The sequence below is a fragment of the Vicugna pacos genome, chromosome 11 (genome assembly GCF_048564905.1).
Source record: "Vicugna pacos chromosome 11, VicPac4, whole genome shotgun sequence".
In the NCBI taxonomy this organism is placed as follows: Eukaryota; Metazoa; Chordata; class Mammalia; order Artiodactyla; family Camelidae; genus Vicugna; species Vicugna pacos.
Window position 1 is genome coordinate 77,508,463 of NC_132997.1, and position 27,424 is coordinate 77,535,886.

Sequence of the window (27,424 nt, forward strand, 5' to 3'; positions counted from 1 at the left end):
GAATCATTTTCTACTTGCAAGATCTGTTGTGTGCAGTATTTGAAAGAGATTTAATGTTGTTTTTTTCATTGCTTTTTAGCAGGTTTGCTTCATCCCCCTCTGCTTTAACCATTGATTTTGGTTTATTTTTATTTGTCCTAGTGCTCCAAAATGATTTTTCTAATCACTGTCATTCAGTGTTGAGATCCAAGCCCTGGAGATTAATTAGGTCATGAGGCTTTCCCCCTCCTTTCTTTGTAAAGGGTTTTATCTCCATTCTCTTTGTGAAGAGCATGAACTCAATGTTTTTGGAAAGAGAAATGGCCTTTAGAAACTGGAAAGTAGGAGATCCTCCTGGGGCCCTCAGAGTCTTTTAGCTTCTGGGTGTTTTAACAGCCCCATGAATGCAGATTTGTAAATTTATTGCAGTGCCATCTGGTTTTTTGCTCGAACCAGATTACTGTTGGCTTGTGTCTATCTATTGTGGTGGTCACTCCCTAGGAGCTTGCCCTCTCAATCTTAGGGATGAGTGATGAATAGCAGGGGTCAATAGAAGCGGGTCACAGGGCAGCTGTCCAGGACTGCCCTGAACTTGATTACCCCACCACCAATTTTTTAAGTGTAGGATGTAATATATAAGCTGTTTAAACTCCTTCTTTTCTCTAATGCATATGACAATAATGAAATGCCATTTGCTCCCCCCCCACTTCCCTCTTAGTCAAGTTATGCAGATAGAAGTCAAAGCTGCCTTTTGCCTAGTGTTGATGTAAGTAGGATTTGCATCATGTACGCTAATCCCTTGACTTGAGATTCTTTTGCAATTTTGCAGACTATTTCCTTTTTTTTTTAAATTGAAGTACAGTCAGTTTACAATGTTGTGTCAATTTCTGGTGTACAGCATGTTTCAGTCATACATATATATACATATATTCATTTTCACATTATTTTTCATTTTAGGTTGAATATAGTTCCCTGTGCTATACAGAAGAAACTTGTTTTTATATATTTTATATGTAGTAGTCAGTATCTGCAAATCTCAAACTCCCAATTTATCCCTTCCCCCTCAGTAACCATAAGTTTATTTTCGGTCTATGAGTCTGTTCCTGTTTTTTTGCAGACTATTTCTAATGGGGTTTTAGGAACTCTTTCAGCATTGATTTTAAAATGCTAAGTTCTAATAAGTTTAGTATTGTTTTAAACTAATTTTAGAGTTTACATGTAATATTCTAAAGTACAGTTTTACCATTATCGGCAGGCTATGACCACTGCATGTTAACTTGGAGTTATTTAACTGGAGGAGCTGAAAGAAAGATTGTCACTACAGTCCTTACAGACATTAAAAGGGTAAAAAGAGAATATTATAACTTTAAACCAAAAATTTGGCAACTTAGATGAAATGGACAAATTCCTTGAAAAACACAACTTACTGAAACCAAAACAAGGTGAAACAAAATTTGAATAGCCCTATGTCTGTTAAAAAAATTGAATTGTTAAAAAGCCCAAATGGATTCCTGGTGAATTCTACCAAACATTTAAGGAATAAACAACACCAAAATAGAAAACAGAGAAGGAAAAAACACTCCCTGACTTGAATTACGAGTTTACCTTAATCATAATTCCAAAATTTGACAAAGACATTAGAAGGAAAAGAATATATGGAAGGAGAAAGTCAGGAGACGTTACTCCCCATATCACCAAGTCATTTTGTATACCTGCTTTTCCATTTCATTTCCAATTTCAGAAGACAGGAGAGTGTGGGGAGGTAGTGGGGGACATTCAGTGTATTCTTTGAATTTTCTAAGTTTCTGAATAATCTTCTGACCAGCTGATACCAAGAGTAAACTTTTTTTGAAGGATGTACAGAGTAGCTACAATTTTCTTTTTAGTTTTATTCCTAAAATGCGAAGCCAAGGAAACCATAACTGTTTTCATAGCTTTAATTCATATCTGCAAACAAGGGCAAAGGCCTGGGAGGATACATGAAAGTACTCATTACTTTTTGGAAACGTAGCCTTACAACATGCAACTCCTTCTTTGCTTCACATTGGTGCTAATAGGATCTGTCAGCCTTGCCTTTCTCTGTAATTGAGTAAATTGTGACCTCAGTCTAATCCTTCCCCATCCCCCATTCCCTTTGTGTATGTGTCCACTTACCATCCTGAGAACGTGGGCAGTGATAAATAAAGCATTGAGTAGAACTCTCTCAACTCTTTGAAAGCAGCATGATGCCAGCCCTCTAGTTATATTTCTTTAAGTGTTTACGTTTTTCTGTATTCTTTCTCTTGTGTAGCTGGAACCCTGGGGATGCAAAGCCATGAGAGAGGCCAAGAAGCTAACAAAGTAGCTGTCTCCCTTGTTAGCTTGTTCTTTTATTCTTTAAAAACAAGATAAAAACCATCTGGCTCAGGGCATTACATTTTCCTCCCCCATGCACCTCTATAGATGGAGACTTCACCTGCAGTGAGGGTTTACATTGATTAGGGAGGGAGCAGTAATTCAAGCTTCCATACTCTTCAAGGATACTTTGCAGTCTTTAAAGGTGCTGACCCACTGAGTTAAACTGTCAAGGGAGGATAAAAAAGTATCTTCATCCCAGGAGGTAACAGCTGCCAGGTTTTCAACACCTTGCACGCTGCTGGAAAAATGTCACAATTGTCAGCTGAAAGAAAAATGACTCCATTGTCATCTTCTGTTAATGACTGGGCCTTATAAAAGGAACTACATACATAAGCCTTTTAGGAGTAAGTAGCTGTTTTCCTTTCCTACCACCTCCCCCCACCCACGCCCAAATTCCTGTGTTCTAAACATTACCTTGGAGTAGATGCACAAAAAACAGCAGTGAAGAACTTAAAATTAAAACAACCCAATATAAACATGGAGGTCTGATTGGCATAGCTCCTTTGTACAGCTGGATGAGTAGGAGGAAAAAGGACATCACTGACACAGAAAATGACATTATCATGTATATTAACAAAACAGCAACAACAAGTCATTCATAAGTCAGTGAACTGAGAGAAAACATACTGTATTTCTGCTCTTTGGAGGACAATTTGTTTTCAAGCAGCATCCAGATGGGTAAATACCACGACATTTATTTTTTCAAGAGAGCCAGTTCTTTTCTTCCTTAAAAAAAGCAAAAACCAAAAAAACCCTCACTGAATTTACTTCCTTTAATAGCTCTGTAATATTTGTATATGATAGCATTACCTTCTTTCTGATTTGATTAATGAGGGAAAAGGGTTTAATGAAGTCCCTGATATCAGGCAGGAAGGTTTTTTCCCCTATTTGTTTTAGGTTAGTCATTTTAATTGTATTGAGTAATTAGAAGGTACACACAGCCAAGGGAGCTTTGTTCTGATAATTGCTCAAGAAAACCCGTTCCCTATCTGCGGTTGCTTTGTGTTAAGACATTCCTCCCCCTAGTGGCAATACTAAGCACTTTGACTTGGCAGTAGGCAAGGTGTAATTGCAATATGACAAACTATGCTTAAGGGACTATCTTGTAAATACTGTAGTTTGGGGTTTGGCATTATTTCATTATATATGTGTGGGTTTTTTTCCCCCTATGAAACTTCCTACCTCCTTTTTTCCCCCTGAAGTGCTTTGGGCTTTGTATGGAAAAAAAAAATTGCCTGAGATGTTTATTAAAAAAAAAAAATCACAGTGCATCCTGGGTAATGTTTTGCAGCTTGACTTAATTTTAGTCATCTGTTTTAATTACCTATTTATAAAAATGCTTTTGCATTTGTAGACATTATTTAATACTTTGGAAAAAGCACCTCATTTGAAATAAATAAATAAATTGTACTTACTTTAAATAGTCCGTGTAAAAGACCTTAAAGGTAATTAATGTAGGTCTCTTAAGTAAGACAAAAGTGATCTTTCCAAGTCTGATGAAGTGATTTGTTTATTTAACTTCCTACTTCGGTGGAATCCTTCAGAGTCTAATAACTTTTTTAAAAACATGCTTTGGCAATTTGTGTCTAGCTGGAAAAACCCTTCTTCAAAAAGAAGCAATTTAATAACCAGCTTTCTTAAAATTACTTTGAGGAAGGAAAACTGTATAGGGGGTTGGTGTTTGTTTTATTTTTATTTCAGTGTAATCATTCTTTGATGAATTGTGTAATCACTGACTTAGTAGAAAAAATATTATTGAACTCCTGGGTTACAATGACCATAAAAACTGTATTTTCATATAGAGACTTGAGATATTGTGAATAAATTATAAAGGAAACAGCTTATATGCTGGTCAAAGTCCGTTTGGGCACAATTTGTTTTGTGTTCAGTGCTTAATCTGGATATACCATTAAAAAAAAACATTTTTTAAAAGGGCTGTGGTACCCAGTTGTATGAGTCCTTAAAAAATCTGCCCTAAGAGCAACATGGAATGAGATCAGATACAGCTTTGCATCTGTTGAATGAGATTCGGTAGCAACAGTGTGGCATTTTTAAAGCCCAGTTCCAACTTCCCTAGATGTGGCTTTGTAGTTTGCTTTTTCTATCCTGTGTTCTTGCTGGCGATTTGATTTGATGTTACCATATATCTGAAGGTCCCTGTATCCCCCTCCCCATCCCCCAATCACTAGCCATTTTCATTATACTATATCTTGTTTTGCTATAGGGCTGCTGAACAGATTTCTTAAGCAGCTTTTTGCAAGGTTAAAAGAATGCAGCCTGGTAACAAGTTTGTGTCATTTTAAATATATACCTTCTAGTAAATAAGGAGAAGTCTGGCAATCAGTCCCTTTTAGTGTGTTATATGTTTCACCTGACAACTAAACCTTCTATTGATTAGCCATTACTTTGTTAGATAATCCTATGTCATTGAATCCATTGTAAAAAATTAAACTCTTTAAAATGTTTTACCCTACCAGCAGTGTGAAAATTGAAAACTTGTTCAGAATTACAGCCTACTTTCACAAAGAAGGTAGTTTTCAACAAGGCATCTTACTGGTTTATGCTTATGTGCTTTATATGCAATATAAAAACGTATTAAAATACTCCAACGCAAAACTCTCTGCCTCTGGTTCAGCAATGGAGCTACCTTTTCAAATGTTGCATGGGGACAGAACCTATCTTGCCTATGGCTATTATACTCACTAGTTTAATGTGAGCTAGAAGGAGTCTTGTAATAGTGAAATACTGATTGTAAAATATTTAATTTTTTATTCTTTTTATTCCAGAGTGATCTAAGGGCGGTGACAAGCTTTAGTTTACTAATCTAGGTAACTTCCTTGGGAGATAAATAAGAACATGTACCCATTTTACAGATGGAATGTCTAGAAAATAAAAGCCTGTATATATAGCCTTACTCTGAAAACTCCTGCAGGTTTCCTGAGTCTAATTTTCCCCTGAGTATGTTATACTCATTTCTGAGAGGAAAAGGAATTTTGGAGAAAAACAAATTAGTCTTCTACCTTCCATGACTTATTTTTCTTCAGAAAACTAGAATGACATTTTTATTAATTAACTGGACAAACCTCTAGTACTTTTATCCCCTGAAATATGAGCTGCATACTTTAATATTTTTATTGAAATAAAATTTTCATACAGTGAATTATAGAGATATTAATTGCATAAGTCAATGAATTTTTGATAAGTCTTTCCACCTGTGTAACCAACCCACCCCAATCAAGCTATGGAACATTTTCATAACCCAAGAAAGTTCCCTTGGTTGGCTTCTTCCCAGTCAATTTCCCCACCCACAATGAATCAAACATTGATCAGCTTCTTGTTATAGATTAGTTTTGCCTTTTCTTGAATTTTATATGATAAAATCATACATTTTGCATGTCTCACTCAACATGTTTATGAGATTCATTTATGCTGCTGTGTTTATCAGCAGTTTATTCTTTCACAGTATATTTTATTGAATAAATATTCTACAGCTTGTTTTCCATTCTTTTGATGGACACCTGAGCTAATTCCATTTTTATAAATAAAATTGATATGAATGCTCTTTTTTGAGGGGGAAGGGGAGGTTTATTTACTTGTATTTAGGTTTATTTATATTTATTTGTTATTTCTAAGGGAGGTGCTAGAGATTGAACCCAGGACCTCGTGCATGCTAATCGTGTGCTCTACCACTTGAGCTATATACCCTCCTCCCTTCATGGTGTGTTTTGATGAGACGTTTCTAATTTTTGAATGAAGTCCAGTCTATCAGTCCTTATCCCATGATTGTGAAGATATTCTAGGTTTTGTTTTAGAAGCTTTTTAAGTTTTAGTTTTTACCTTTAAGTCTGATCCATTTCAAATTAATTCTTACATGTGCTATGAATTGGATTTTGGGGCTCATTGTTTTCCCCATACTTTTTTATTCAGTTGTTTTGGAACTATTGAAAAGATTTTCCTTTCCTCCATTGAATTACATAGGTGCCTTTGTTAAAAATCAGTTGGCGGTTCAAATGTAGTCTATTTCTGAACCTCATGGAAAAGAGGCTGTTTGCTGCCTGTTGCAGAGCAAAGGGTAACAGTGACGGAGGCACTAGCTAACTCCTACTTCAAGTCCCTGCATGACACAGAGGACAAGCTCAGGGTCCTCTGTCTTTTTAGAAGCATCTGTCCTTGCACCAAATACTACACTGTCTTGATTACTGTAGCTTTAATAAGTCTTGAAATCAGGTAGTATGAGTCCTCCATATTTTTATTTTTGATATTGTTTTGACTATTGTAGACACTTTGCATTTCTATGTAAATTTTAGAATCAAGATAGAATTTCTATTAAAAAGAAATCTGTGGGTGTTGATTTGGATTTTCTTTTTTGAAACTACATATCCATTTGAGTAGAATTAACCTCTTAATATTGAGCCTATCAGTCTGCAAACGTGGTTTATAACTCTTGTCTTTTTTAGTTTTTCTAAGCAGTATTTTTAGTTTTCAATGTGTATTTATTGCACATAGTTAGCTACATTCCTAAATTTTTAATGTTTTTTGTTGCTGTTGTGAATTTTTCTCATTCTCTGATTTTTTTGTTAGAATATACATACATAATTGGTTTTTGACTGTTTACCTTGTTTCCTGTCATTTGTGAATAGAGACCATTTTATTTCTTTTCCAACCTATTTGCCTTGTTTCTTTTTCTTGCTTTATTTCAATGGCTATAGCCTCTAATACAACGTTTAATAGGTGTGGTAAGTGGACATCTTTGCCTTGTTCCCAACTGAGGGACGGTATTAAGTCTTTCACTACTAAATATGTTGTTAGTTGAAATTTTTTAGGTGCCCTTTGTGGGACTGAGAAAGTTACCTTTTATTCCTAGCTTGCTGAGGTCTTTTTTTTTTTTTTTAAATCATGAATGAGTGTTTACTTTTGTCAAATGCATCCTCCCTCCCATTCTGTTAATATGGAGAATTACATTAATTGACTTTATTAAGAACTTTTATGTCTGTGTTCATGAGGGATATTGGTCTGCAATTTTCTTTCTAAAGTCTTTGTCATGTTTTGGTGTCAGGGTTATGTTGGCCTTATAGAATGAGTTGAAAAGTCTTTCCTTCCTCCTCCATTTTGCAGAAGTGTTTGTATCTCATCCTGGTGTTATTTCTTCCTTAATATTTAACAGAATTCACCAGTGAAACTGTATGGGCCAGAAGTTCTCTTTGTGGGAAGAAGATTTGTTTAAATGTTAAATTTATGTGGAATGGTTTTTAATAATTTCAGTAGATACGGAGGTATCTAGATTTTCTATTTCGTATTGTGTCAGTTTTGGTGATTTGTGTCTTTCAAGAAATGATGTACTGTTTTATTCAATAGATAATTTATTAATATCTTTTATTTTAATACTCTATTCCATGTTGGGCAAATGAGAGGTCATTTATGTTGGCATCTGTGCCACTCTGACATATGTCCATCATTCCCTCAGTATTTCCAGGTTCATCTTGTGTTTTCCCTGTCCGGTTCTAAAATCAACAATTTCTCCATGGCGCTATGGTTCCTTTTAGTGCAGAATGGTATTTAGAAGCCAAGATTTAAACATTAACTCTTATTTTACAGCTATATTTATATATTTTGAAAACCATGAGTTCACATTGATACCTCCAGTTCCAATCCAGTACCACAGAGTTTGTTTTAAATTTCTCCCTTTTCATATTTGTAATTCTCTTTTCTAATAGTAAGAAACTTGGTTTGAGTTTTTTCCTTTCAGCACTTTAAAAATCTTGTTCCCTTGTCTTCTGGCCATCATTGTTTATGGTGAAAAGTTTAGCGTTATTTATATTGTTTTTCCTATGAATGTAGAATCCATTTTTAATTTGGCTGCTTTTATAGTTTTGTCTTTGTTGTTGATTTTCAGCAGTTTTGACTGTTGGGCCTAGGTCTTGTTTGTTTTTTGTATTTAATCTCCCTGAAATTCACTAATCTTAGGTCAATAAGCCAGTGGTTTTCACCAAATTTGAGAAATATTTGATCACTATTTTTATAACTTTTTGTGCCCAATTCTCACCTCTCTTCAGGGTCTTCGGTTACACGTACATTAGATCATTGAAAGTTGTCCCATGGACGACTGAGACTCTGTTCATTTTTTTTCTTTTACTTTATCTATTCTTCAAATAATTTCAGTTGATCTGAGGGGGGAGGGTATAGCTCAGTGGTAGAGTGTGTGCCTAGAACGTACAAGGTCCTGGGTTCAATCCCCAGTACTTTCACTAAAAATAAATAAATAAAAACTTAATTACTGCCCCCCCAAAAGAAAAATAAAACAAAATCAATTGATCTGTCAATTTTAAGTTCATTGGCCATTTCTTATAGTATGTCCAATCTGCTTTTAAGCCCATTCAGTACATTTTAAATTTCAGGTAATATAGTTTTCCATTCTAGAGCTTATGTTTTATTCATTTTAGTTTTTCATTTAATTGTAAAAATTTCAGTCTGACTACTCATTGTGATCATATGATTAAGTTGTTGGACATATTTATTATATAACTTCCATAGAGCCTTTATGTGCTGATTCCCACAACTAGATCATCTCAGGGTCATTTTCTGTGGGTTTCTTTTTCTCTTGACTATGGGTCCCATTTATCGGCTTCTCATGTCTAGTAGGTTTTGACTATATAATGGACATTATAAACAATACATCATGGAAACTCTGGTTTCTTTTATCTTTCTCTAATTAACTTTCTGACTTCACAAAATCTTGGTTTTATGTTTGTTAGGGCAGGTGTTTTGGTATTGCCTCTAGTCCTGAGGCACATCCCTTAGTTCTAAGACTTACTCTTTAGTCTAAATGCAGGGTTTTTCTAAGTTTTTGTTGAAAAGTTTGAGATGCTTAAGTCCCTCTAACTTAGTAGGAATCAAATTGTAAACCCTGTCTCCCCTCATGGGCAGTCACTGGAATCTCTGCTCAGATCTTTCAGTCTTCTAGCTATTACTTTCCATTGGAATTTTTAGAGTCTCCCATTCATGTAAGTAGTTTGAGGGTTAGCCACAGTTTTGAGGGAAATAATATGCATGTTTGGATGCTTCTTCCCTGCTCCATGGCTTTCTATTTTCTATTTCTTTTCTCAATTTCCTTCCACTATAGCAGCCCTGAGCTCCATCATTTTACATCTCAAGCCAATAGACTATGGCTTTCTAATTGAATTTTACTCACCCTGCACCAAGTAGACTGGTGAGTACCCTGAGGGAAAAAGCACATGAACATGGAACTCACCCAGTGTAATTCTCCTCTTTCAAAATCAGTCCATTTCTCCCCCCAATTTCTGCCTACTTTTGGTCAATCTCTGCTGCCTTTATTATTGTAGAATTTTTTTCTGTGGTTTATAATTTTTATCTTAGAAGGGTTAATCCAATGTAAACATCTCTGCCATTATTGGAACCAGAACTCTTTGGCTTAAAGTTTTATTTTATTCAGTATATACCAGTTGCTTTGTAAATGTCTTAAAAACACAGTAAGTTTTATTTTTTAAAAATTGTTTTGTCTGTACATGAATAGTAAACATTTATGGTGTTAGTAGTTGTAAAAGGAGTACTGAACCCTGAGCCCAGAATATACCTGTACCAATAGTCTCTGTACACAATGTCAAATGATCCAATTTATTCTTTGAAAATACATGTTTTTTTGAAAAAAATAAAAATAAAAAATATGTTTTGAAATAATTTCAACTTAAAACAATTATATGGATACATTTTTTAAAGTTTAACTTGTTTAAGTGATAAAACAATTTTGTTATTTTTCCGCCATTTTCTCAAATTTTATTTTTATCTTTTTCCAGAGATTGATAATTTACCAAAAATGAATTATTTAAAATGCTTATGCATCCATTGCTGATATAAATAAATACATGAATATATAAATAAATAGGGGGAGAAATCATAGCTCTTCCTTACAAAATTCCAATCAATAAATATAGAAGGAAAGAGAAATTTAAAATTCATCATTAGAACACTACAGAAAAATTACCATAGGCAAGATCCACCAACAGATGCTGAAATAAGCAGACAAAAGTTGAAGCAGAAACAGATTATTTGTATAGACATAAATTATTTTCCCCAATATATTTAGTGTTTCCTAAAGGAAAAATAATAAGCTTATAATGAAGAATTTTGGCAGACACAGCTGTAGGCAAGTGATCAAGGTTAACAACACCAGAAATAACAACGTATACCTCCTGTCTTGATACATTGAGAAGGGCACATCGCCTCTGTGGTATCCTTCCCAATAATGTATAATCTCAGTCTGATCATGAAAAAACACTAGACAAACCCAAATTGAGGAACAGTCTATAGATTAATCAGTACTCTTCAGAAATCAAAATCATGAAAGACAAGCAAAGACTGAGGAATTGTCACAGACTAGAGGAAACTAAGGATACATGACAACTAAATGCAATGTGGGATCTTGGATTAGATCCTGAACAAAAAAAGGATGTTAGTGGGAAACGTGGTGAAACTTAAATAAGTTCTTAACTTTATATTGTACCAAGTTAATTCTTTACTTTTGATAAATGTTCTCTTATTGTTGTTGTTGTTGTTTAGTACACTTTATTCTTTTAGAGCAGTTTCAGGTTCACAACAGAATTGAGCAGAATTCTCTGGTTTAAGACATCAACATAAAGGGAAGCTGGGGAAGGGTATATAGGAACTCATATCAATTTTTGCAACTATTCTGTAAATCTATAGAATTTTAAAAAAATAGTTCCATTACTGTTATAAGACATCGCCTGTGTCTTAAAATTTTTCTCTTTAATTTCAACATGCATATTTATACTATAAGTTCTCAAAGAGTGTCTGTAGACCAGCAGCACTAACATCAATGGGGAACTTGTTAAAAATGCAAATTCTCAGAAGCTCTGGGAATGAGACTTAGCAGTCTGTGTTTTAATAAGCCCTCTACTTGATTCTGATGTGCACTAATGTTTGAGAGCCATGACTTCTACCATCAGTTAAAACTTAAGACTAAAAGGAAACATTCTTATTAATATATTGGGCAGTTTGAGTACCATAAAGTATAATCAGTGGGTTTTTTTAATTGTGGTAAAACACACGTAACAACATTTATTGTCTTAGCTGTTTTTAAATATACCGTTCAGTGGTATTAAATACATTCACACTGTTGTGTAACCATCACCCCCATCCATCCCCATAACTCTTAACATCTTGTAAAACTGAACTGTACTCATTAAACAGTCACTCCCTATTCTCCCCTTCTCCCAGCCCCTGGAAACCACCATTCTACTTTCTGTCTCTATGATTTTTGACTAAGTATCTCATATAAGTGGAATCATACAGTATTTGTCTTTTTGTGACTGGCTATATATTCACTTGGCATAATGTCCTTAGGTTTCATTCATGTTGTAGTACATGTCAGAATTTCTTTCCTTTTTAAGGCTGAATGTGTACCTACCACATTTTGCTTATCTATTCATCCATCAGTGAACACTGGGTTACTTCCATATTTTAGCTATTATAGGTAATGCTGCTGTGAACACAGATGTACAAACATCTCATCAAGACTCTGCTTTCAGTTTTTTGGGGTATATACCCAGAAGTAGAATTGTTTGATCATATGGCAATTCTATTTTTAATGTTTTGAGAAACCACCACCATACTTTTTTCCACAGTGGCTTTACCATTTAACATTCCCACTAACAGTGCACAAGGGTTCCGGTTTCTCCACATCCTGACCAACACTTGTTGTTTTCTGTTTGTTTTTACTGTAACCATCCTAATGGGTGTGAGTTGGTATCTCATTGTAGTTTTGATTTGCATTGCTCTGATGATTAGTGATGTGGAGCATCTTTTCATGTGCTTCTTGGCCATTTGTATATCTTCTTGGATAAATGTCTATTCAAGTTCTTTACCATTTTTTGAATAACTAACACCCCTACCTTTCATACATATAGTGAAATCACTGCTGCTCTCACATACTTGTTCATGGGCACGTCAGTGGCTCTTTTGATCTCTCACTTTACTTTTCCTGTCTACCTTATCCCTCTGCTCCCATAAATCTGGAATTCATACATGGGATCTATTTATGTGTTGATTTTGAGGAATAGGGAGAATTTGAAAACTGTATGACAGTATTTCAATATTTAAACCAAAATTTTTTTTTTACAGACTTACAACAGCTGTGCCAGACTCTGCTTAAATCAAGAGACAGTATGTCTAGCAAGCACTGCTATGAAGACTGAAAATTGTGTGGCCAAAGTAAGTAATATTCCACATCAGTATATATTATACCACATCATAACAATGATTTATCTATGAATATCTTTACTCAGTATTGCTATTAAAGACTGTTATAAGATTTTATATTTAAAAAATAGTATAGCAGGCATCATTTTATCCAAAGCAGGTTGCAGGTTGGAGTCTGAATCTCTGCAGTTGCAGCAGATTTTTCAATTTTGTGTTTTGGTTGCATTTTAGTCTAATTCACAGTTGTTGCTTGATACTAGTTATGGGATTATTACAAATAATATTTGTGTAAAAATTTTACAATTATAATTTTGTTGGTAGTTTTTAAATGTAATTAAGTATAGAGTACACCATTGTAAGGATTGTGAAATATACTATAGAAATCAAATTTTTATATCACTATTATTATTTATTGAGTGGCTATTGATAAAGACACTGTTTTTGGTGATCTTGATCTGATTGGACAAGTATGTTTAATCATGCATGTGGAGCTACTTGTTTCTTATGTATAAATGTGTGCCAAATCTGTAGTCTAGACACAAAAATAATCTTATGTATTAGAGATTTATGATCTAATAATTGTATCTGCTGTACCTCAGGTTTTCCATGTATCTCTAGTTTCACTCAGGAACTTTGACCTAAATTTAAGTAGCCATTTTGATTATTCCAGGAATAAGTAAAATTCCAGTGTGGTCTCTGTTTCTAGACTTTCACTCTGCATATCTGCAAAATTATTGCCTTTTGGAACTATTCAGGGATTTGTCACTGTGACAACATTCCCAACTTTAACTAGTTTAATCTATTGTATTATACACTCAGGCTCCCTGTTACTTACTTTTATTATTAGAGCCAGGCTTGGTATTATGCAGTCTCCATTCTTTGCTACAAAAATCAGAGGACAACAATATTTTTTATTATTTTAATTTCTTAAAACATGAAGTAATTTCTATAGTAGTTTCCTAGTTTATCAACTGAAAGTATGTCATACAAAATATAACCATTGGAAATGATCCATGTAAGAAATCAGAATTTATTTAAAATTATAATGAAAAAAGATAGAGTTAATCAGTTAAATGTCTCTTAAATTAGATTATATTAATAATCTGCTGCAAAACATAAGTATTATAAATTACATATAGGTTTTTTTTTTCAGTCATTTTGTCACAACTAGCAAATGCCGATTGACCTTATTTTGTATCCAGCACTTGTACATTGAGATGAGGGACCAATAATTTGGGCCTTTTAAAAATAATCTTTTTCCTTTTTTGGCCACGCTGTTCTCAGTTTCATCACAAGTGAGTGACTTCTGGCTAAACAAGGTAAAATCTTAGCATGAGCACCGATCCAAGGACAGGGTGATGATTTTAATGAGTTTCATTGAGAGCTGGCCAAGTGAGCATCTGTTCCTTTTGTTTTCTCAATACTTTGTAAGCCAGGATCTGTAAGCTACGTAGTTATGTTGGTGTGTATCTGTATGATTTTTTTTCTCCTACCCTCTACTTCAGTGGTGCATGGTTAAAAATCTTGTGGCATCTGGCACAATGGCATAATTTCTTCTATGCTCTTGGGTGAGAAAATAAGTTTGCTCATTGCTGTTCATCAGTCTGTTTCCTTTGCTCCCAGATGGTGACCCTCTCATCCCATTCTTGTTTATTTTAACATTATTCTGCCACCTATATCCTTCCATCATCTCCTTAAACACCCTAATTTAATAATGATTTCTATCATTTTCTATTGGAACGCTATTGAAACTAACTTTCTGGTTCCTTTTATTGGTCCACGTCTTTGTCTTCTGGTTCATTGCTTCAGATTTGAGCCAAATAATCAGTTGGTCAATGGCAAATAAAAACATGTAGCTGAAAAAATTTCTTTTCTGTGACAGCCTCCAGTGAGGTACCGATAACACAGGAATAGGAAAAGAATTTTCCCTTTTTTATTTACATGTGTTATATATATCTCATGATTCTGTGCTGTTTCTATTGGCCTCATTTGTTGCTTGACCTTTGAAAGGTAGACTTGCCATTATTTTTGTAGGTTTTTAAGCTTAGCCCTATTTCTTGCTTTTCACCTGTAGCCCTTAACTGAATAGTTTCACCTGCTATACTTGATCTAGATACAGTAGTTTTTAACTTGGTACAACATAGTCTGTTGTTGATTCAGATTGTGCTCCAAAGCGGCCTTGAATGTCCAATCACCTCCATGTGAAAGCAACTGTATGCCCTCTACCACTGAGCTATACCCTCCCCCTGTTATAATAGAGTGATATCAATCATTTTTGTCCATTAATTCAAAGCAACTAATTCTGATAAGAGTGACTTTAGTTTGGATGGAGATAGTAATTAAAATCTAAGACCTTATTATTGAATATTGTTTATATTATTTTTAGAGAAGATATTAATGCCAGTTTCGTCCCTTTAAAAATAGCAGTGTTGTTAATATTTGGATCCCTTATAGTACATTGTATGTGACTCTGCTTTGCCTGAGATATCTTACAATAAATGCTTTACAATAGGCCTGTGAAAAGAGACCCTGGTCCTCTTTAGAACATAAGAAAACAAAGTTGTAAGGCAAACTACAGCCACCCTAGGTTAATAATAATTTTCTTAATTTCTAACTTTAAGATTGGATCTTAAGAAAATGTTTTGAAATAAAAATGGAGGAATTATTTTGTAGTATAACTTAATTCAAGTAATATTTGGAGGCAGTGAGGTATCTTTTATTTCTTCCAAAGCCTGCCTTCTTACTAATTACAGCCGTATAGTTTGTGAGATTTGTGTTTGGAACATGATAAGCTCTGTGTTTATTGTAGCTTTAAATGGACAGTCAGTATTGACTGCCAACTTAGTCTTTAAAATCAATAATCATGTTGTATCTAATTGTCAACTTTCATGACGTTTTTTTAATTGGTAAAGAAAGCTAACTGGAAAAATGAAGAGCATAGTTTTATGTTATCTTTTTATTGACTTTATTGAAATATTATTGAAAAAAATTTTGGTCTCAGGCTTTTCCCTCACTTACCCTTCCACACACACATACACATACAGTTAAAATTGAATTGTTCTGAGTTTATCTACCTAGATTCCTGCTTGGGAGAGAAGTTCTACTTGATGTTTAGAAAATAAACCCCTTCCATAGGGCTTTGTAGATAGATGTGTTCTCTATTGTAGTTGTTGTTGTTTGTTGTTATTGTTTTTTACTTCAGACTAATAATCTGTTTGCAAATGACTGAGACAGAAAAATGTGATGTTCCTTTCCACTTACTCCAGATTTTGATAGAAGACTTGTTTTATTTATTTCCAAAATTATATCCGCAGGAAACAAGCTGTTTAAATTCAGATTATGCTGAAGCAAAATGGTCCTGGTATGAGAAGCAACGTGCTGTTTTACGAGCACAGAGTCCCTTTTCTCATAACTGATTGATAGTAAATATTTTCCTGAAGAATTATTGCCAACCATGAACAGTGCAACTGTTTCACTTTTTTTCCCTGCTACTTGCTGTACCAGCCATTGTCGGTAATTAAGATCTACAATTCACAATGCAGACGTTTGCACTTCCTCTGGGTCTGTGCTATTTATAAGGCGTTTCAGCTGTTCAGAGTTTCTTTTGAGTTTTAAACTACATGTTAACAGGCTTCTTTAATATACTGTTCCACAAGTAGCATGTCAGATGGTCCTTTCTGTTCTCCTCTGCCGGGTCTAAGCAGTAGCTTTGTGGAGAATATATTAAGATTTAACCATACTATTGAGGCTGATATTGTAGGAAAAACCCTGAAATATCACACAATTAGGCTTATTGCTGTTTTAAAAAAGCAGAAATAAAGTTCAGTAATATTTTTTCTTTCAAGTGTTCATATAAATTGAAAGAGTGTTAATGGGGATTATAGTGAGGTTCTGAGAAATACTAGTAAAGTGATTTTTCCAAGCTCACTTTGACGTCATAGAATCGAGGACCCTCGTTTCAGACGAGAGTTGCATGTTTGTCAGCTTAAGAATGCAAGAATACGTAACTCTCTAGCTGTGTGTGATATCTAAGAATACAGGCGTGATGCATCAAAATGGATCAGCAGATTGACTGCACATTTGTTGTGTAATCAGCTTCAGGATCCCTAAGTAGCATATGCTGCTGGAGGGAAAAGTGTAAACAGGAATCCTGGCCTGTATTAAAATTGGTAAAATTCAAAGTCATTTTCAACCATTTCAAGAGAATTAGTTTTAAAAAATTAAAAATAAAAACCAGACTGCATTGAGAATCTTCGTGAACTATGGCCTACAGTCAAAGTAACTGCTTACACAGTCTCCTTGCTACCTGCACTCATTGTTAAACATACAAGAAAAAGAAACAAGAACTAAAAGCTGTCAACAAAATATGGTTAAAACTTTGCCCTGAGTGGAAATCAGATTGACTGTTTTTAAGGCTGAAGTCAGCGGCAGTTCTGCACGTTGGCCTCCAGCATCTTCCAGCAGAGCAGATCTGTGGAGAAAGGCAGGACACAGGTTTCTGTGCTCATTTCTTCATGGCTTCTTGAATAGATAGAGCATATAAGAAACATTTCCAAGGCAGTTTTATTTGCCAGAACATAAAACTTTGTGTAGTTCTTTTGAACTACAGTGTTGCTGTACACTTCTTTTCTTCAGTGAACTCTTTATGAACCTTTTTTTAGATAGCAGCAGAGGTTCAACTGTTGGGAACCACTGATATATCTGACTGAGAGCTTCAAGATGCTAGAACCTATTCACATTTCTGTCTAGCCAGGGAGCTAATAAGATTGAGTTTGTCTTTGTGGATTGATCTAGATTAGCATGAGATGAGCCCAGTAAATGTCTTCCTCGGTGTAAAGGAAAGATTGGGAGAGAGAGGGGTGAAGCAAGAAAGTTCTTCATCGAGAACTGACTGCAGTATTGCCTGCTGATGCATGTCGGATCGCCCGCACCGACAGATCACATGGCTTCTCCAAAAGTCAAACGATCAATTCGCCTCGTTTTGGCTCTGTACTTAATGCACAAACAGTGCGATCTGCGGGGCTGTAATTGCATTGTTAGGGCCAAGGAACAAGCCTGTGCCTTTTCAGCAGACAGCTGGCAGGGAGAGAGGCATGTTGTTAGGAAAGAGAGAGGCAAGGCAAATAAAATTACTGCTAACGCTCAGAGATCGGCAGGAGTCCTACTTGCCTAATCTTACCGGTGGGAGCAAGCGGCTGTTGTAATCCAATTATAGCAGCATAAGCAATTTGTTAGACACTCCGCATAATGTAACAATTTCCCAATAAACTCTGACTTGTAATAACGTCGGCAAGAGTCCGCATAAATCTGCCCGAATGGTGGGGGCTGGAGCATTCGGCTGGGGGCTTGTAATTGGCGCCATCAGCACGTTTTGCGGAGTGCAGTATGGTGCAGTCTTTTAGTGCAGGAATTTTAAGGAAAAAAGCGTGGCACACGTTTCTTAGAAAAAGAAAAGTGGCCATTAAAAGGGGAGCAGCAAGAAGGGCATACTCTTGCCTTTACATTACCTAGGAATCTTGGTATAGAAAGAAAACAGGAGGAAGCCATGTTTCCTTCTAATACTAAAGGGGGTGGTGGGTATGGGGTAGAATGTGTAGATTAAATTCCTTTATTTGAAAGACATCAGTTTCTTTTATTTATACCTTCCTCCAGCCCCCTAAATGCTGTTCAAGCAGCATTTAGTTAACATTTTTACAAAATTGTTCTTAGCCAGGCAAGCCTGGAAATGCCAAGTTTAAATCTATTTTCTTCTAGAGTTTAGCATTTTCTTTACAATGGGAAAATATATTTTCTTTGTGTCCAGGACAAATCTTTTAAAGATATTCTCTAATTGACTATCAAACCTTTGTGCAGAATTCTATCTTCTGTTTTAAGAAACCATCTCTTAAAACCTAGCTTGTTGTTTGCTTGGCTGACTTTACCATGCTTATTTTCCAATTCTGAAATATATTGTGAATTTCTATGATACTCGGATTAGTAATCTTTCTTACTGAACTCTTACATTATTAAAGAATACAGTTTTTATTTAAATCTATACCTGTATGATCATTATAGAAATCATTTTGATTCCTAAGTCATAAAGTTTGTGTTTTTGAAAAATATTTGTTGTGGTGTAGAACAAAGTAGAACTTGTATTATTTATTGATTGATTAGCATTTGTAGTCAAAGAATAGAGTTTTCTTATTATTCGAGGCATAGGAGGTGAAGAGTGTTCATAGATTTGCATTAATAGACAGATTTTCATGCTACTGTGTATTAAATGTTATCTACTTTCTTATGCCAACCCAGCTCTTCATTGTTGTTAATTTGTGTCAAAACTAAGCTTATGAAATAAGAACAGAATTCTTCAAAATATCATGTTGCTGTGGGTATTATTACAATAAATATTTACTTTCAGTATAAACATTTCCTTCTACTGAAGCAAATGCTGGCTTGTTTGACTGGAGCTACATCAATAAACTGCAGTGCCTCTAATAAAGCCACTCAGTGTCTGGCTTTAACTAATGGCTGATTTTCATGGCTTTGACAGTGAGCTGTGTGCGTTATTTTCTCCTGATATTGTAAAAATAATGAGAGCAAATTAGAACAATCAGTTTACACAGATAGCTCCTGATTGGAGGCGATGGGCAATATGGCAGCAGGTAATCCATCTTCGGGCTCCTGTCACATTAACTTCAGCAGTGTGAAAAGATCAGGTGGGGTAAGCAGGGATCCTGCCCAATCGGAACAGTGAAATTAATGAGAAGAGCATTGTTCTGTGATCAACCTTTTAATTAGCAAGACTGGAAATGGAGGGAATGATGAAGGCAGTACTACAGCTGCACAAGGCCAGGCACGATTCCTAAAAAGGGGGAAAAAATCTTAGGATTTTACATCATACTTTTATTGAAGGCATTGTGTTTCCACTCTAGAGCTGGTTTACAGACTTTAAGAAATACCGCTTATACACTTGAAACTAATATAATGTTATGTACCAATTTTAGTTCCATTTAAAAAAAGAAGAAATACTGCCTACTTTTCAAAGTATTAACCCAAATATGGTTGATGTATTAATGATCTATAGACTGTAATTCTATCAGGGGCCATTTGAATACCAGTATACTTTCTTTGCCATTGCATTCTGGGTTTTAACTTTTGACTTTTTAAAAAATCAGATAACCAGAAAAAGTAAATTTTAGGAAGATCTGCCTTGTCAACCTCCGACCCCTCCAATTTAGAGTTTTCTTTGCAAGTAGCATGCAAGTTTTCTGGTTTTGGAAGGCTAGTTTCACTTTGAATTATTTAAAAGAGGGCCATCATTAAGGCAGTAAGCTATAGTATATATATAAATTATGTTCCTTTTCTTATTCTGTTTATTAGGAAATTCACTGTTTGGTTTTTTTCCCCTGTGCCATTGATTTCTCCATGTTGGGGGCTGTGTTATTTCAATTTATATAATTGAGAATTGAATATCAATGAATGGGGTTTACAGGAGGAAGAGGAGGGAAAGTCTATACAATAACTGAGACTAAAGGCTGATTCATTCATTTAAAGCTCAGTTATACTAAAATTATAACCTTGTTAATCATCCCTATAATATTGGGAAATATGGTATAAGGCTATGGAAGATATTAATGGGCCAATATTCTCTACTAAATCAGTGCCTGTTTTCTGGTCCTTCTTTGGTAGGCTTTAACTTTGGGAAAGTATATGAGGCCATTTTAGAGTTTTTATTTTAAGCTTAGTGGCTTACTGTAAAAGCAAGGAAAATAATGTAGGCTATGTAAGTGAATCTAGATATCTTCCAAAGATATATAAAATAATTTTTTTTCTTGATATTAGCAGGGATTTGACTTAGGCATTTATTTAAAGTATCAATATGTAAAACCAGTATTCTGGTACCCATCTGAGTATAGAATTAGCAAGAAAGAGCCTGAAATACAGGCCAGAATATTCAGGTTAGGTGTAAGCTAATCTTTTCTCATAGTTAGTAGGACTTTTTTTTTATAAATACGTATAACTAATGGAAATTTTAGCCTTGTAGCCCTAAGGTACTGTATTTGCAGAATATAAGTCCCTAATATTATACTTCTTTGCAAAACTCAGAACAAACTCAGTACTCACTATCTCTCTACTTACCCCCTCCAAAAAAAAAAATCTTTATTATAGCTCTTGGAATTCTGTCAGAAACCTGATTTTTGGTTTTTGGTTTTGTTTTGTTTTGTTTTTTTCCTGATAATGAGCTTTTCCTGAAAATATTCCTTTAGATTTATGTGTATCTGTATTGGGATCAGTGACTTAATATTAAATGTTTCTAGGACTTCCCACCATACTCTTTTAAGAGAATGTTGCTACTGTGCATATTAATATTTTAAAGCCCACTTGTTAGGATTTTGCATGATAACCTTTGTATTCCTTAATCTGGAAGAGAGGGGTTTTGTTGGTTGGTTGGTTGTTGTTTTTGTTTTTGTTTTAATTCTTACAGCTTTTATGGACTTTTGTGGCTTTTCATTCTTCTTTCTCCTAGTTTGACAGTTCCAGAAGCCTGGGCTCATAAGCTCTCCAGGAATAAATATGTTCTTAGTCATATGGTGTAAATAGATCACTTACAAAGCCTGTGAAACCCAAGCTCTCCTTTTGAACCTTTCAGTACCCATGAGCTCAGGATCCATACATGTAAAATTTTATTCTTGTGTCATGACTTCAGCTTGTGAAGCAAATGAGCTATGAATTTAAATGACTATTCTCTGTACCAAGTTTCTACAAAAATAAAATTGTATTTTTCCCTTTTCCTACAATTCTAGAATTCCATCTGACTTTATGATCTTGCCAATATTTGTTCTAGTTGTTAGAGTTCTTTTCCAGCAGGATTTGCTTCTTAAGATCAGTGTTAAAATAGATGTCTCTTTTTTTGAGGGCATCTTTTTAAAAAAAATTTGTTTATACTAGTAGTAACAGAAATGTCTAACTGGCTGAATGACCAAGAAACTCCTTTTTAATTTCCTAACAGAGCTAGAATTGCCAAGTCACCCTAAATTCTACTAATCCAAAATATCATCTTTAGGGGAATTTTCATTAGTCTCATTTTCTGGAGCCCACCTAATACACCCTTATTTAAAGTTCTTATGTATGGAATCAGCTGTATCTCTGAGGCTATAATAATCCTTTCTAAGTGCCTCATCCACCTCAATTTTTAGTTTGGAATATGTTCCTATATAAGGAATTTTTAATGTTTGTTTTTCTTGTGTATCTTCAGGATGAAAGACCTTTATTTTTTATTTTTACTTTTGTACTACTAAAAAATTTAAAGAGGAGAGAGAATACATTAATACTTATTAAGCCCCTTTGTTTAGGCACTTTTGTGCTATCTATGTTATCTGTTTCAGTCAGTATGTGAACCTGATGAGATGGATAATATTACCCTGACTTTACAGATAAGAAACCCGAAGCTTAGAGATGTTAAAACTTCTCCAAGTTTCCACACCTCTAAGCTATCCAGTCAAGTTTTGAATCAGATCTCTCTGAATTCAGAGTCCTTGCTCTGGTTGATTTTCAAGTCTTTGGAGGCCTTGTGTATCTCTTCTACCATTATACTTGACCTCACACTACAAAGCACCTATAGCTTTTCTCCATTTGATTTCTGTAGCACTTTTGACATCTAGTAAGTGTTATTTCTTCATTTCACCCTACTCCCCTTTAGTGCCTGTAAAATACTGTGTTCTGATTGAACTGCACAAAGACTGTATTCAGAAAACTTAACTATCTCTATTCTGGGTTACCTAGTCAATAATTCTAGTATGTGAGTTTAAATGCTTATTCAATAATAATCACCTAACTTATAAACATAGGTCTTTAAAGATCTAAGATCACCTCATGGCTATATTCCATTGTTCTATATATAAAATGGATTGGACGGTATGAGTTCAATATGACTGGTTCAAGGTGGTAACTCATACCTTAGTAATTGTATTGGAGAAGTTGTTTTGGAATACAGATCTTGTCCTACCCTCTGTGACAGGATTTAGAGTGTAAGCATATATTGGCAGCCCTTTTATATCAAAAACATTTTTCCTGGTTAAGCTTTATAATTAATTTTATCAATTGAAAAGAAAATGTCCCTTAGGGCTTCAAAGCTCAGGCTGTATCTGGTGACACTTCAGTAAATATTTTTATGCATGCTTCTAGATAGTTTGGTGATTGTGAAGACATGATGAGGGTATCAGAATTAATAGTTGGACCTTGAAATCCCCTGTCCAGTTTAGATAGGCAAGAGAAGCTTAAGCTTAGAACAGGAGTGAGTAGTTGCGAAACAGGTTGATCAAAAGCAAATGAAAACCAAAAGCAAAGAAACATGAATGTGTGTGTGTGTGTGTGTAAAATCTCCCTGGATATTCTCTAATGGAAAGAATGGAAGTTTTTGATAGTTAAGGTTGACATGTGAAAGTATGTAAGAAGCACTTGCTCACATGGAACACTAAGACCATAACAAATAGAAATGTTGAAATATTTTTAGAAAATGAACATAAATTTAGCTATGTTTTATACACCAGACATCACTTCTTTAACTTTATCCATATCTTCTTGAAATATCTAATAGCATAAGAAATTTAATTATGAAGATTTAAAAAAAAGAAAAACAACCTTGGGAGCAAGCCAAAAGGGAAGTGTAGAGAGAAAACCATGTTTAAAAAGAGATGGTTCCTACAGTGTTAACTATGGAGTGTGTAGCGTGACTCTGTAATGGAATATCATGGCAGGGGGTATAATACTGTAAATAAGATGAATATGCCACTTGTGGATTAATGGGCAACCTAAAGAGTGGCTTTATTTACATCTGTGTGTGAGGTTCATTTTCAGTTTGTGTATTTTCTCTTATTCTTGTGATTAGAATACTTACAAACCTAACAGTTTAATTAGGGAACTTAAAAAAAATCAATTTCATAGACTGGGATTTCAAAATTGTAGAATAGATAAACAAGATTACACTGTATAGCACAGGGAAATATACACAAAATGTTATGATAAATCACAGAGAAAAAAATGTGACAATGAGTGTGTATATGTCCATGAATGACTGAAAAATTGTGCTGAACACTGGAATTTGACAGAACACTGTAAAATGATTATGAATCAATAAAAAATGTAAAAAAACCAAACAAACAAAAAAATCAATTTCCTTGAATCTTAATATTGTGTGTGTATTTTTTTTTTTGGTAGGAATAGTACAATGTCGTTTTAGACTTTAAAGTTGATAGGTTGAAGGAGTTTTCTTTAACTTTTCCCTCTGAGTGGTGCTTAAGGAGAAGAGGTAGGTTCTGAATATAAGTCCAAGAAATACAGCTATTTTTTTATATTTTACATTTTGAAAAGCAATAGGTGTAGATGTCACATATATCCAGGTTATAGTAGATTCCATTTGCAGTGATTAAAAAGATAGGGGTGCTTTTTAAGGCTTTAAGTACTGAGTAATATAAACTTGAATACATCTAGCCCAGGACACTATAGGAGCCACTATTTCAACATTATAACATGAGAACATGCAATAAAGGTAAATTCTAAGTGAGAGTTTTATATAACTATATTTTTTAGTCAACTGTTGCTGTTGGTATCCAGTTAATACTATTATTTGTTTCTCTTGAAACTTCAAAAATTTGAGATTTGGACTATTATTTACTCCCTGCTTCCTCTCAATTGAAAATGGTGAAAGTTATTTTTAAGAGGCAAGTTGTACACAAAAGTAAATTGCCTTCATTGTAGAGTTTAAATAGGACAAATTTTCACTTGCAGGAGGTAGAGTCTCAAATTATATTTGTTGAGTCTGATATATATTATTTAAAGTATTAAAATCTAGAGATTGTGTCATCAAATTGATGGCCTTTTTGCACCATTATTTATTGAATGTTTACATTGTGCCAGACACTAAGGGTTAAGGGTTTTATATACACTCTCACTTAAATCCCCACAACAATCTCATTAAGCATACAACTCCATTTTACACACAGATTAGCTAGAACTTGGAGATATCAAGAAATTTGCCCAAGGTTTGTTGCAGAACTGGAATTTGAACTCAGACTTTCGCCCCATGGCCATGTGCTTTCAACCATTGTGTTTTATGAATTTTAGTACATAGAAATTAGGGTAGATGTAACAAATCTGTGCTGATTATCTAAAAAGTTCTCCGTGGTGCCTATTAAATGTTAACAGTTTATTAACAAGTAGCCATGATTTGGAAAACAGAAATATGCAAATTGGTTATATAGAATCATGATACATTAATACATTTTAGGTTTGTGGTCTCCTTACACTTACAGTATTTTCCTTTTTAGTATTCCATATGAGATGATAAAAATTAAAAATACCTCAATTAGCAACCACAAAAAAGTAAAACTGTTCATTGAACCTTGTAATCTCGACTCTTGCTGTCTGTTAGGCTTTTCTTTTCAGGCTTTGATTGTGTGTAATAAAACTGTTGCTTAATTAATGCCAGGGTTCTGAAGCCTTTGGATACCACAAAAGAGAGTGAAGTAGAGAAACCAAGAGGCAGCATCAACTAGCTTTTCTGACATGTTAATTTAGATCTGTCATTCTTGTTCTAGTTCATAATATATGGCTCCCAGCAGATACTAGGTGAATTGAAAGAGAAGCAACAATGGATCTTGTCTTAGGAAAAATACAGCTCATGATTGAGACTCTCAGTAGCTTAATGAATAACTGTTTTCAAACTATATTTCACCCCTAGTTTGAGCTGCCCTTGAAATGAATATGGCCCTGTTAGTGCGACCCAGCAGACATGATGCAAAACCAAACTAAGTGGAAACTTGGCATCATGGCTTTGTGGTACATGCGGGAAAGATCCAGGACCGATGTCTAGGCTGTACTGACTTTGGCAGTGGGGTGCTTGTTCGTAATCAGAGTATGAGAGAGGAAGTCATACGACTTGTGTTAATCTCCATTTAGAATGCTTAAAAAAAAAAAAAGTAAAAATTTCCCCTGAAAACTGCTGAACTTTCCTGTAACTACGGACATACTTTCTGAGGGATCTGTATGCTAAAAAAAGATTATAGGAAATATTTGTTTCTTATTATAACTCAAATATGTTATTTCTTAGCTTTAGAATGCAGAATAATGAATAACACATAATAGTCTTGGCCAAAATTAATTTACTTTTAAGGTGACTCTTTACATTCTCTTCTTTTTCAGTCTCTCATTCTCCCTCCTTATTCAAGGAACTTATTATTTAGCAGGTTTTATATCTGTATTAATTTTAACAAAAGTATTGAAAAGCACTGTTTATTTCAGGGTGGGGAAAACTTGAAATCCAACAATGAAAAATGAAGCTGCATTCTCAGATGATGTGTATTATAATCATTGAACATTTAGAACTTGCTCAAATTCTGTCCGGAATGTACAGGATTACAGCATCATAACTAAATTTTACTTTCTGGCATATCCAAATGTGCAATAGGCATTGCTGAGTGGGGGCATCAATAACATGATTTCCAATGGTTAAGGTGTCAGTGGAGAAGGGAGTTTACAAGCACGGGGAAAGAATACAGACTTCAATTTGAATAGGTCTCTATTGTCCAGGGGCTTATTTAATGTTAATAAATACTTGTTTTAGAATGGATGGAACTAGGTTAAGTGTTTACAGCCAAACCTTCCTCTTCTCCACCGAAGAGCAAGGTTCTCCTAACACTGACCTACTTTGCTCTTATACGGTATTATAGGTACAGTGATTATGTAGCCATGGAGAGGAAAATTGATAAAAGAGCAGAAGAATTTTTTAGTAGGAAGTGCTTGGTAGCATGTTTCTTTGTTGGTGAGACATAATGTTGCCACAAATCATGAATAAATGTTTCAAATTCTCTAATATTCTAGCAGTTATAACCATTTTTAAGCCTCCTTTCTAAGTAGATATTTCTCTCCTGGCTTTCTGTATTGTGAACTTCACAAAACTGGCTTAGGCAGTCTATTAATTATTCATATCATAGCAACAATTAAAGCAAATTAAAAATAAAAATTGCCTTATTGCATTTAACTGTGGGCAGCAGCAAACTGTGTCAGCTCTGTAAGGGCCTGTGGTGTTTCCTTAGTTAAAAGTGCTAGAGGGAGCTCTAACCTTGTTCAGAGTAGTGGCATATGGGAACAATTGTCTGTATGTGGCCATAGGGTCACAAGTGAAGATAGAGGGTAAGGCTGTTCCAAGGCAAAAATTTAAATCTTTTTTTTTTTAAATAGAACTCCCTGTTTCCTTTATCAGAAAATTAGAGTTAGGACTATCTATCTGTAACCAAATAGGACTTTATTCACTCTTATTTCTCTTTTTATGAATGTAATAATCTGTTCCTAATATAGGATTCAGTTAACCCTGAGTTTGGCTCAGTGAATTTTCACAAAGTGAATGTGTCTGTGTAACTGCCACTAAGTGTTTTTCTTTTTTAAAGAAGGAAAGAAAAAGAACATTACCAGAAACCCATTCCCACCCTCTTTGTCATTCCTCTCCCAAGAGAACCCATTATCCTCACTTCTAACATCATGCATTAGTTTTACCTGTTTTTGAACATTGTGTAAATGGAATCATACAGTACATATTCTTTACTATCTGACTTACTTCACTCAACATATGTTTTTGAGAGTCATATTGTTGCATATAGCTGAATTTGTTCTTCTCATTGATGTGTAATATTTCATTATATAAATATACCACATTTATATATCCATTTTACTGTAGATGAACATCTGGGTTGCTTTCAAATTTTGATAAATAGAAAAAAATTTGGGGGTACATATCTTTTGGTCTAGTGAATATGTGTATTCAATTGGATGTGTAACTAGG

The 27,424-nt window shown here is 34.5% G+C and overlaps 1 protein-coding gene and 1 non-coding gene across 13 annotated transcripts in view; both read left to right on the forward strand.

Annotated features, from left to right (window-relative positions):
• Positions 1-27,424, forward strand: part of BTRC (beta-transducin repeat containing E3 ubiquitin protein ligase) — a 150,420-nt gene that overhangs the window by 79,983 nt on the left and 43,013 nt on the right. For 11 of the 12 annotated variants that reach the window (XM_006210499.4, XM_006210500.4, XM_031682715.2 and 8 more), the window contains one exon: positions 12,532-12,621. In XM_006210499.4, coding sequence (XP_006210561.1) covers positions 12,532-12,621 — 90 coding nt within the window. Of the gene's footprint in view, positions 1-1,244; positions 1,324-12,531; positions 12,622-27,424 lie in introns of those variants that run through there. The other variant, XM_072971783.1, reaches the window with a different exon arrangement.
• On the forward strand, positions 8,550-8,621 carry TRNAS-AGA (transfer RNA serine (anticodon AGA)). Its single transcript has one exon. It is a non-coding gene; the product is annotated as a tRNA-Ser (tRNA).